General features: G+C 37.6%; 3 protein-coding genes across 12 annotated transcripts in view; 2 read left to right on the top strand and 1 right to left on the bottom strand.

Moving 5' to 3' along the window:
* The window catches only part of LOC126921165 (uncharacterized), a 36,850-nt gene extending 31,807 nt beyond the window's left edge, over positions 1 to 5,043 (bottom strand). Inside the window, exon 1 of the mRNA XM_050732482.1 lies at positions 4,895 to 5,043. The gene's annotated coding sequence lies outside the window, so the exon portion shown is untranslated. The remainder of the gene's footprint in view (positions 1 to 4,894) is intronic.
* The window catches only part of LOC126921060 (E3 ubiquitin-protein ligase MYCBP2), a 260,246-nt gene extending 253,067 nt beyond the window's left edge, over positions 1 to 7,179 (top strand). For all 8 annotated transcript variants that reach the window (XM_050732278.1, XM_050732307.1, XM_050732258.1 and 5 more), the window contains 14 exons: positions 46 to 275; positions 356 to 1,882; positions 1,963 to 2,134; positions 2,220 to 2,605; positions 2,761 to 2,890; positions 2,965 to 3,371; positions 3,436 to 3,550; positions 3,625 to 3,815; positions 3,877 to 4,305; positions 4,388 to 4,756; positions 4,827 to 5,051; positions 5,144 to 5,916; positions 6,024 to 6,394; positions 6,556 to 7,179. In XM_050732278.1, the coding sequence (XP_050588235.1) occupies positions 46 to 275; positions 356 to 1,882; positions 1,963 to 2,134; positions 2,220 to 2,605; positions 2,761 to 2,890; positions 2,965 to 3,371; positions 3,436 to 3,550; positions 3,625 to 3,815; positions 3,877 to 4,305; positions 4,388 to 4,756; positions 4,827 to 5,051; positions 5,144 to 5,916; positions 6,024 to 6,394; positions 6,556 to 6,671 (5,441 nt within the window). In that variant the 3' untranslated portion in view covers positions 6,672 to 7,179. The remainder of the gene's footprint in view (positions 1 to 45; positions 276 to 355; positions 1,883 to 1,962; positions 2,135 to 2,219; positions 2,606 to 2,760; positions 2,891 to 2,964; positions 3,372 to 3,435; positions 3,551 to 3,624; positions 3,816 to 3,876; positions 4,306 to 4,387; positions 4,757 to 4,826; positions 5,052 to 5,143; positions 5,917 to 6,023; positions 6,395 to 6,555) is intronic.
* A 729-nt stretch (positions 7,180 to 7,908) lies between these two features.
* The window catches only part of LOC126921124 (WD repeat-containing protein 47), an 80,039-nt gene continuing 75,882 nt past the window's right edge, over positions 7,909 to 12,065 (top strand). For 2 of the 3 annotated variants that reach the window (XM_050732395.1, XM_050732387.1), the window contains exon 1: positions 9,278 to 9,342. In XM_050732395.1, the coding sequence (XP_050588352.1) occupies positions 9,293 to 9,342 (50 nt within the window). In that variant the 5' untranslated portion in view covers positions 9,278 to 9,292. Of the gene's footprint in view, positions 8,025 to 9,277; positions 9,343 to 12,065 lie in introns of those variants that run through there. The other variant, XM_050732417.1, reaches the window with a different exon arrangement.

Here is a 12,065-nt window from a genome sequence, read left to right as displayed (position 1 = left end):
AAGCTAAAATTCTCGTCTACGAAGACTTCGTCTTTTTTTTTAAAGTTTCTGGTGGGCTGATAGACAGTATGACGTCACAGCGACGGGGATCAACACAAAGCGATACAAGTGCCTTGGTCAGTAGTTTAACAAGGGATCCTTCGCAATCGCCAAGTGCTGTTAGCACAACTGCCAATACTCGCGACCTCTCCCCAAGCCCGAGTTGTAGTTCTTTACACATGAGATCCGAGGGTAGTGTAGCCAGTCCACCTGATACTCCAAAGCAAGAAGGCGGAGTAAGTAAACAAACATATGTTTACTATCCATATAAAGACCATGGTACAATAAAGATTATGGATGTTTGTTTTTGTTCAAGGATTCCCAAGAAAGTCCAAAGAAAGTTTCCCAAGCACAGACGCAGACGAGTCCTGAGAGCGCGACTACAGCTATGAAAGGTCACTTTAGTATAGGTTCTACTGGACCAAAAGAAGGAGTGAAGTTAGTCAGAAGAGATCACACTAAAGTAGTGAAAACCAGAACGAAACGTACTATGTCTCCAACTAATACTCAACAAAGTACAAACACGAGTAGACCATTGAATTTAACTAAAGATAAGGTAAAAAATGCCATCAGTCCATCTGTGGCCGAATGTTTGAGAGCGGTATTTGCAGCGTTTCTCTGGCACGAAGGAATCGTGCACGATGCAATGGCTTGCGCCAGTTTTCTTAAGTTTCATCCTAGTTTACCGAAGCAGGGTGCACTTGTTGTGACCAGGCAAACAGTGATACAATCGACGGATAAACAGAAGCAGGAACAGAAAGCCAGACAAAGACATTCCGTCGAAGTGATCAATGCTGGAAACTACTTGTATATACAACCGAGCACTGTAGAAGCTTTAACACGGTCTGCCGCGAATGCTAATGCAAATAGAAATAGAAAGAAGCAGAAGACAGTCATTAAAGAAGAAGTACAAGAAAATGGAAAGTTGGATTCTTTGCCAGAATTTCAAACGGTCGCGGTATTACCACCGGCACTGAAGAGCCTTGTATTCTTGTGGGAGGAACTTAGTACCAATTGTCTTCAGACAATAGAACAACGCTCGGTATTGCCAAGTCCGATATCACAAATACAAACAATGAAACTGGGGAAACGACCAGAAAAGCGACCACGGGAAGATAAACTCAAAGAACGTGAAAAGAAAAGCAGTAGAAAGAAGAAAGAATGGAAACCAGTTGGTAGAGGAAATGGACCTGAAGTATTAGGGGGAATAGAACGAGAAACAATCTGTGAATTATGTGGTCTGATGTTTCCTCATCCAGTGACGTATCACATGAAGATGATGCATCCTGGTTGCGGATGGCACGCAGGAGGAAAAGGCTACAACAGCGGAGGGAACTACTGCATCGGTTGGGCGGGGAATTGTGGTGACGGTGGAATTGGTGGAAGTTCGTGGTATCTCATCTGTGATACGTGTCGCGATAAATATCTACGAGCCCGAAAACTTAAGCTTGCAAAAAAGTTTTTGACTGGAATGACGAAGAAAAAGAGTGGTTCTATCAAGATCGTATCGCCAATTAATAGCCCTAGTGCAACTGAGACACATATAATCATGAAGAACAATGCTATGTTTCTCTTAGACTTGGCTAGCGCGTCCGGATTAAATATTCCAAAACAGCAGAGACGGCCTTCCCAGACATTGTCGTCTGTGGCAGAAAATTACAGCCCTCCGGAAGCAGCTGGGCCATTTCCACCGACTGGACCGTTTCAATGTTTGCAAGCTTTAGGGGTTCATCATTCGCAGAGTCACGATGAAAGATATTACGAGGAGACTTTAAGACGCCAAAATGGACACCAAACAGCGTACGATGGGAGCAATATCATGGCTAATACTACGAACGGAAGGGTAAGAAATTTTCTATTTTTTTATCCAACTTTGTTTAAGGACTTGTTAACTCTTGACTGTATTTATATATTATTGTATAGCCTTTGTCGGAATGCCCTTTGAGTGACAGCGACAGTGAAGGTGGTAAAGGCCGTGGAATATTCCACCGATCTGTGTCGATGTCCACCGGTGCCCCTTGGACCAGAAATTCGAACGATGGTAGAGTCGTCGTGATGCGAAAACGAAACAATAGTAGTAGTGAAATGAATACTGGTATGTGAACAATCGAATGCTAATTACGGTTAGAGTTTTAATTTTAAATTAGCAATAGTAAAAATATTTCCTTTTTTTGTTGTAGACGCCGGATCATCTCTTCTATGCTATCCTTCTGCCGCGCTACAAAAGTTAGTACCATCGATGAATCAATCGGCAATTGTCTCGACGAGTCAAGAAGAAGTCACGAGTAATGATAAAATAGAAATCCTCATGAGACCGGTGATGCTGTTTGTCCTACAACAACACAATTTACAACATCTACAATATGCAATGAAGCAAGCGCTAAGACATGCTGCTTGCAGAGTTTATGCAATGCAAGCATTAAACTGGCTACTAAGGAGTGTAACACAGCCTATTTGCCTCCATGATTTATTATGGTGGTTTGTTGCGTCTCTGACACCCACAATATCGTCTGACATTCCAGATGCGAACGATGAAGATAACAAAACCGATAAAAAGGATGACCATGTAAGCGTACCAACGCAATAATTAAATTCTATATTATAACATTTTCGTGGTTTCTACTCCGTATACTGGAACTTTAGAGAAACTACCAAACTCATTGTGTGCTTAATTCGCTAACTTCTTTCATAAACATAAATAAACTTCTAGCAATTTTTTAGGAAATGATCGGAGTATGTGAACACCCTCTAAGCGATCTTGTCATAGCAGGTGAATCTGTTAATCCATTACCAACCGTATTTCATACTTTGTTGCAAACTATAGCAGACTTGATGCTTTTACCACCACCTGGTATGTCTTTCATATTATTTATAGAATTGTTGTTCTCTATAGAAAATAGAAAATTTTAATGGATTAATTTTTAGGTTCTCCTTTACAACAAGCTGCTATTCGATGTTGGGGCATTAAATTTACACCCGCGGATCACATGTTTCTTCATAGAAGTCACGTTTTTAGTAACATTAGTAAAATACTTTCGAGATCCGAGGAAGAAGAAGATATTACAGTGAGCATGCATGAAAGCCATCAATCGGTTCATTCTCAACAAGTTAATAGTTGCGTGGAAGTTTTGAAAGATTTAACGTGTGGTGTGGAAATAAAAGCCTCGAGTAGACAAGCTATGATCGGTAGCTTGACTGATAATTCGACGGAAACTTTCTGGGAATCTGGTGATGAAGATCGAAACAAAACTAAGACGATTACCATCATTTGTGGTGCTCATTCTCTCCCTCGAATGGTGTACATACATATCGATAATTGTCGTGACTTAACGGTAAGTTAATGATGAACTTTAACTTTCCCACTATGTCTTCATATTCATTATACTTATGTTACAGCACAAAGTGTCTAGTATTACATTTCAGTCAGGTAATAATGTAGATGAAATGATCAAATTGAGAACTGAAGAAATTGAAAGTCGATCTGCCGGTTGGATTAGTTGTCCAGTTATTGGTAACATCATATTATGTATTTTAAATTACCATATGAATCTTTTATTGTGAATATTATTGTCGTATTTTTTGCAGATCCACGTCACGTTATCGTCGGTCTTAAACTGAAAGGCCCTGATAATTCCTTGCGAGTACGGCAAATACGAATCCTAGGCGAAATTGAAGGAGAATCTTTGAAAATTGGAAAACAGTTGAATACACAAACGATTCAACAAAGAAATTGTGAAGCAGAAACGTTAAAAGTGTTCCGCTTAATTACTTCTCAAGTACGTTAATTATACACTATTCTTGGTATAATATGTATTTTTAATATGTTTCATTTGTCAGGTATTCGGCAAGCTTATACAAGGTGAACAACCACAACAGCAAATAGATAATACGGAAGGTACTAACGAAGACTTGGAAGATAGCAACGATCTTCGCGAGCACATGGTTGGAATTTTGTTCAGCAGAAATAATTTGACGCATTTACAAAAACAAGTCTGTACACATATTGTTCAAGCTATTCAAAAAGAGACTCTTCGTTTGAGAGAAGAATGGGAGGCGCTATTATGTTCTCCAACTCCTGCTAATAGTTTGTTGAGTGATAACAGTGATTTGCCTAAGGCAGCCGATACATATTGCTTTGAAATGTTATCTATGGTGCTGGCTTTAAGTGGTAGTTCCGTAGGACAGTATTATCTGTCACACCAGTATGGATTGTTAAAAGATTTGTTGAGTTTGTTACATACTGGGTCAGCAAGAGTACAACGTCAAGTATGTATTTTACTCTTTCTAAATTCCTATCTATATTTATATTTAAATTTTGATTTTTAATATTATATTTTTAATCATTTAGGTAACATCTTTATTGAAGAGAATTTTACCAAAAATTAAGCCAGAAACATTAGCTAATGTTATCAGTGTCAAACGATTGCCACCCACAGATTTTAGTATTGTATCCGCGGCAAATAATGGTTTACCGCAAACTACTGAATTTGATGAACATTCCCCAGGAATTCTCGATGTTTTCTTAAGTTGCATTGCTAAAGCACTAACTGTTCAAGTTAAAGTAAAAGGGAAAGAAAATGGAAAAGCTTTGCAAACTGCTTCATTAGCTACTAGTATTCATCCCAAAAGTCAAGTTGAAGCAAGATGGTGGTTAAGAGGGTGTATGACTCGAAAATTGGCAGAAGTAATTATTCAACTTTTGAAAGATATGGCGTCGGTACGTATTAATTGATTAAAAATTGTGAGGTATTTATACTTTATCAATTATATTATATATATTTTTGCAGGGAAAATTATCAGAAGCTTGGGCATCTGTAACTAAAGCAGCGATAGCAGAAAATATTCTAAATCTCACCAGATTGGATGAAAAAAGTCGTGACCCGGCAGAATGTCTCAAAACTCCAACTTTGTGGCTCGCCCTTTCTTCTTTGTGTGTATTGGATTCTGATCATGTTGAAAGATTATCTTCTGGTCAATGGAGCGGTACCGAAGGACAACCACCACCACCTAGAGTGAGAATATTAAACTAATTTTTAAGAGGTTTATTATACATATGCATATATCTTGATATATCCAATTAAAAAATTAAAAATTTTTTACTTAGCCAAAATGTAGTAATCACGACGATGGTGAAACAACAGCAATCATCCAATGCAACGTTTGCGGAAACTTATGTGCAGAGTGTGATAGAATTTTGCATTTACATAGGAGAACACGAATGCATATAAGACAAGTTTGCAAAGAAGAAGAAGAAGCGATACGCGTAGACCTTCACGAGGGCTGTGGTCGAACAAAATTATTTTGGATTTTAGCTCTAGCCGACAGTAGAACGTTAAAAGCATTGGTAGAGTTTCGTGATGGTTCACCAAGGAAACCTGTTGGCGCTACATCTGGAATGTGCAGATTTTGTGGTACTACTGGTAATACAGGGCTGCTAGCAGTAGGGAATATTTGTGCAGATCATGACTGTCAAGAGCACGGTAAAAATGCGTGCAGCAAAGTACACGTGTGTGGACATATTTGTGGAGGTGTTCGAAACGAGAATATTTGTCTACCTTGTCTACACAGATGCCTACCAGGCAGTGATCTGAAACAAGATGCTGACGACATGTGTATGATTTGCTTTACCGAAGCTTTATCTGCTGCGCCTGCGATTCAGTTACAATGTGGGCACGTATTCCATTTGCATTGCTGTAGGCATGTTTTAATGAAGAGGTGGGTGGGACCTAGGATAACTTTTGGATTCTCTCTTTGTCCAATTTGTAAAGTTCCGATGGAACATCCTACTTTGGCGGATCAATTGGCTAGTATAAAAGAACTTTATGAAGATGTCAGAAGAAAAGCCTTAATGCGATTAGAATACGAAGGGTTGCATAAGTATGTACAAGTTTATACTGAATATTAGATAATATTAGAAGAATATTATTCTTGAATATCAAAACGTATATGGGATTACATGTCTACACGATTATTAATTGTTACAGGGCTGAAGCAGCATTTGGAACAGGTGGAAGATATCACCAAGATTCTGCTGCATACGCAATGGAACGCTATGCATATTATGTCTGTTATAAATGTCAGAAGGCCTATTACGGTGGTGAAGCACGATGCGATGCACAAGTAGGCGGAGAAACGTTCGATCCCACAGAATTAGTGTGTGGAGGTTGCAGCGACGTGGCAAGGGCTCAGATGTGTCCGAAGCACGGAGCAGACTTCCTAGAGTATAAGTGTCGTTATTGTTGCTCGGTGGCAGTCTTCTTTTGCTTTGGAACTACACACTTCTGTAACCCCTGCCACGACGACTTTCAACGAGTCACCACCATTCCAAAGAGCGATTTGCCTTCGTGCCCTGCAGGTAGATTTCTCCTTCTAATTTTACCCCTTAATTTTATCTATGATATGTTTTTGAAATTATACTATACAAATTATTAATAGAAAAGGATATCAAATATAAATTTATTCTACATAATGTTATTATATAATTTATGTCATATATAGATAATTTTTTATTATTAGGACCTAAAGCAAAACAACTCGAGGGGGACGAATGTCCATTACACGTGAAACATCCACCGACTGGAGAAGAATTTGCTCTCGGCTGTGGCATTTGTCGCAACGCGCATACTTTCTAAAAATCTTCAAAATCTATGATCTACAAAATCTATGATCTACAAAATCTATCTATTAACATATTGATACAGGACATAGCTCTTATACGAGCTACATTCGACACGATAAGAGAGACTCTTAAAACTTTATTGAGTCTTATCGATGCAATATATACTAATATGACTAAACGGATATATAGTTCGATATAACCATCCTCATAATTACGAATATGTGTATCGAAGTGCTATGTGTATATTGATTTTTAAGAATTCTTATAATGATCGCAAAAGTGGAATTGATACAATATAATGATGCAAGAGAAATCAAATAGACAAAACTGAATCTAGCTACAATCATAAGTGAGGATCTGGTGACGCGTGAAACTATATTTGTTAAGTATTACGTAAGTCGTTTTTATTGGTAATTATTGAGATAGAGATTACTAAAACGCATAGACGCGGAAGAAAATTTGTGCGTATATTAAACTTCCATGCAAAGCTAATAAAAAAAAAAAAAAAAAAAAAAGGAAAACTTGCACACGTGCATAAGTCATACAAAGTGTAGTGATTTTTTGGTAAAGTATTCTAGCTATAAGTGTTTAAAATAATATATATATATATAAATACCTAATATAATTCTCTACGTCACCTAAGAAATATTTAATTATTATCTGCAATGATCCTAATGAATTATGTATGTAGGTAAATTATGTATGTGAAAGAAGTGTGTTATTTAAAAATGAGAATTCAATTGTGAAGAATACATAAATTAAATAAAAAAAAAAATCGAAGTTTGAATGAATAATTATTATCCGTGGTATACGGAATGAATTAATTGTACTACATTTGCACTATTATTCAATATAGTCATGAAATTTGTATTTATCATGTTTTTCATTTTCTTGTTTGTTTTTATATTTTTTCAAACGTGTACTACAATAGATCGTGTACTATAAAACCTGTGCCGTTATTTATTTATCGGTATAACGCTTTGTATTATATGCGCTATTTGCGAGATGATAGTATCATTGTGTATATTCATATACAAATAAAACGTGTGGACGGTAATTAACATATAAAGCGTCGATTGTTATTATTTGTGCTTTGATTTAATGCAGATTAGATAAAAGTAATGATCGTGAAGAAAAGTATCAGTTTATTACTCACCTCTAATTTCAAGACGAACATAACGGCCGTTATTCGAATATGGCGTCAGAACAGTTCGAGAATCAAAATCTGCGCACTTTTCGACTGCCGACTGATCGATCCAAGATGGCGATGAACAACAGCGCCACGGTACGGCAGTTTGCCTTAAGCAGTGCGAGGTGTAACGTGTGTGTGTGCGCGCGATCCTGACGTTTTTCGCCTTGATCAGCGGTAAGTAGCCTTTATTTGCGAGTCGTGCAACAATAGTTATATAATTCCTGAACCTCGTCAGTTATGTATACTCACCCATTGAACGGCCTTTGGCGGGAAATTGCTTTCTTGGTGGGAAACGATCGAGCAACTGCTTGGTTCGAGATGATCTCCTACGCACGTTCGTGCCACCCTGCTAGCATTACTGTCAACTCGCTCTGTTTATTTTTACCACGAATTGAAGCCAATTGCAAGCCGAGCGATAGCCTAATTGAACGAAATTACACAAGTTCCTTGTTTAAAAGAGAATCTTCCAGTCAAGATTTACATGAATTTAAACACACCGATCGATTCTTTACGAAAGTCTTTATAAAAAGCAACAGACAGATCAACTCTGTGCAGACAATGTTCTTATGCGCGTAGATTGCTCTTTTGACTCACGTTCCCGGAATATTTCTTCGAAATTAGATTGTGAGGGCATAGAATTCCTGCCAAGTTGTCGTCTGCTGTGTCGATACTTAACCTCACTTTGCTCACTTAACACGATGTGCTGTCAAGTTATAGACGCTTTCGAGGCTAAGTGGTCCTTGAATTCGGATAGTCGATAATGTATAGATACAATGCCTTTCAGTTTCATCGTCTAGCGCTGGATATAATAGAACTTTACTTCGAAATTCATACTTAACGGTCATTTTCTAAATTCTACCAAAAATATTCGTATTTGCTCTTTATCGATATCATGAAAATCATAGAGTCAGTCGGTGTGTATCAAACTTTAATATGAACCACTGCGTGCTATGAATGATTAAAATCAATGTCGTAACCATAATGCCTGCGATAAATTATTGTTTCGTACGGAGGGTATTGGAAGAGCATACTGCAAAGCACGTTTTATTTCGCATGCGACTCGACTATCGATAAAAGAATAATGGGTCGAATGGCGAGGGTTCTGGCCTCTGCAGTTTGGACGTGCTCATGCTTTAATACGTTATGACACGATCTGACGCGTTTGTAACGAATCAGCCGGTCGTCAGGACTACCGGCTGAGTAAGATTGCGACCGTGGCATTCCAATGGGAAATACGCTTTGCGGGAGTCGTTTAGATTCACGTGAAACTGGTTTTAAACACGTGCGTACCACGCGGTCTAATGCATTTCACGCATCTCACGCATTCGAGCACGCGCCTGTCGCTCATGGTGAATCGTTCTACGCACACAATCATTTGAGAAAGTACACTTTGTCGGCGACAATGAATGACTCGTTCTTGTCTGTTTCCGTTTTCTCTGGAAATGGCATTACTTGCGCCGGTGAGCCAGTTGGAGATCAACCTCCGCGGCAGGTTATTTTATAGCATTTCATTGCTTTTCTTTCATGTGATATATGTATACATATGTATTTATTATATGATACTCAGTATGTCTAAATATGTTTTTCTTCTGTAGCTAACTCATGTATGTATAGTTCATTCAGTTTCACATTGGTTATTACGTCCTTTACGATCGAATGAAAGTGCTGTTGCGAAGAGTATCGCGCTTACATTCGCGTTCAATTAATCCGATGACCCGTGTTTAGTGAAATCCGAATACTACTGGTCAATGCCTAGTGCAACAGTAATTTCTATGATTACTACGCTGCTTGGGGCCCCATCGTGATTGAAGTAACATCGCCGGTACCCCGGAAAACCAGTTTCAGCGAGAGATCACCGTGTCCCGTTATTTTTATTGAATCGTATGCATTGCGTCAGTGCCATATGTCGCAGCCGATATCTGCACTATGTGTCGAAAGGTTTACATATACTTTCTACGATTTTCACCGAAATCGGCCTTAAATTCGGACATTACTAAACACGGCTGTTATGTCTTTTAACTTTTTCGACGTATTCATTTAGATTAAGTATTACTAGTTTTTTTACCAGCTATTATTGGTATTTATCGAATATTTTCTTTCCTTAATTTCTTTATGATGAAATATTTGCATGAATAAACTAGAAAAAAATGTGCATATTTATTATATATGCTACAAATGATATCTATTTTTTTTCTTATTGTCTTTAAAGTTTTGCACTTCTTCCGGATACATTATAAATTGCTCATTATTATTCTATTTTAAATGTTTATGTAATAAATGAAGGCAGAAGCAAGCGTGTTTAGTTATTCCCTAATTAACTAAATTACCAAATTCATACGTGTCATAAACCACGTTGCCTTCGTCGCCATTTCTTAGATCAAATTCTAGCACTCTAAAATTAGTCTACTGCAATTCTACACAAGAATATTCTTTTTGCACATCACGTTTCACATGCACATCACATATATCGTCCTTACCTTCAAGATTAAAGTCCATCTTAATTAAACACTTCCTATATTCCTCCAAGTCTCTAACGGCTTAGATCTATGAGCTTGCGTGTTTGTCTAACCGCACTATGCATATATTCTGCTCCATTCGATCTGATAGACAAACATTTTCCCCATCGTATAATTTTCATTTCTAATTAGAAGCTTCCGTGACTCGAATTATCGCGATTGGATCCACCGTGAAATTCTCTATTAGACTGACAATCTGGAAGCTTCGTCTTTATCATTGATTTAATCGTATATTTCAATCAGTGATGCCAATTAACGATGCTTTTTCCTGCAAGTTTTATTTCTCCGTAGGTCGGCACATATTTGTAGCTTCAGAAGCATGGTTGGTTTCTTTCGGAATTTTCACCGTAAATGTGCTTTCTTCCCTTTATCTTCTGCTTGTCGCGTTAGAAAGTTGAAAACGCTACTAATGCGTCGGTAGACACTTCCAGTGCATTAATTGGACGCATGTCGCTCACAGCGATGAATGGCTCGAGATAAACGAGTGATTACAAGAAAAAGTGGTACAAGTGACGAAGTATATAGTTTGAGGAAAATATAGATAAAATGGATCAAATATTAAGGCACGTTATTATTTTAGTATTTAGTCATGAAAGCTTGTGGAAATTTATACTAAAATCTTTCTATTATTATTCAAATGATTCGTTGGTATATACTGACGAAGAATCGAAAAAATTATTGCAGAAATATAATTAATTATCGTTAAAAAAATCAAGTAATGTTTTATCACTGAAAAATAAATGAAATACGCGTTTAGATCTAATGGTGGATTTTAGCTAAAATAAGTTAATCCGTGAATTAAAACAAAATCTGGTATCTGTATGGTATGGTATGTCTGGAATCTCTGATAATATTGCAGTATTTCTTATTGTATATATATTATTATATATTAATGAGTATAATATCTTTGGAAACGCATTTGAGAAATTACAATAGTCAAATAAAAACAATCCAAATTTAAAGAAATCCAGTCCGAAGTTAGAATTATTATTAATAATCTTTCGATTACGAAGTCCCCGACGTATGGTATCCTCGAGAAGAAACACAACATTTCAGAATATTTCTATTTTAGAAACAAAGTGAGAATAGAAAAAATGAGCAGTTTCAGAGGCCGAATTCCAATGAGGAACGAGTTCGGCAAAATGACTTTCGATCGCGAATTAATTCCGTCCTCGGTTCGCTGAAGAGGGAACCTCATGGTTAACGGATTTGGTAGGAAGGTTATATCGGTAGACTATACGAGGACTTGATTGAAGTCGTATCACTCATCAGGATCGCAGATGTGTATTTAAATCTTGAGTTTCATCGCATTCAGACTGTGACAGCGCACGGTATATTGTAATTGCGTTAAAGATGCGTCAACGCGTGCGCTCTCATTACTGAGATTAACGATGTTTTAATTGCGCTGGGAGGTATTTAAGGTTGCGTCCGCCAGTCTGGCCTCTTTCCGATGAGCTTAATTGCCCTTTTCTGCCTCACGCTCTCTCATCTTCTATTCTGTCGATCTTTACGTGTGTGCAAGATTCTGACTTTCAGAGAAACTAGGCGACGTACGCACGTGGAAAATCGTTGAAAAAGCAGACGAGCGTGATGATCGATAATCTACAACGAGCATGCGGATAATTAGCTTAGCTTCGAAGAGGAATAAAAAATATCCTACAAGCGTAGAATTTGATAAGAAATTCGATAACGAGATGTG

The sequence above is a fragment of the Bombus affinis genome, chromosome 1, assembly GCF_024516045.1.
Source record: "Bombus affinis isolate iyBomAffi1 chromosome 1, iyBomAffi1.2, whole genome shotgun sequence".
NCBI classification, from domain to species: Eukaryota; Metazoa; Arthropoda; class Insecta; order Hymenoptera; family Apidae; genus Bombus; species Bombus affinis.
The sequence above is the reverse complement of the archived record's forward strand: the minus strand, read 5'-3'. Positions and strand labels throughout refer to the sequence as shown.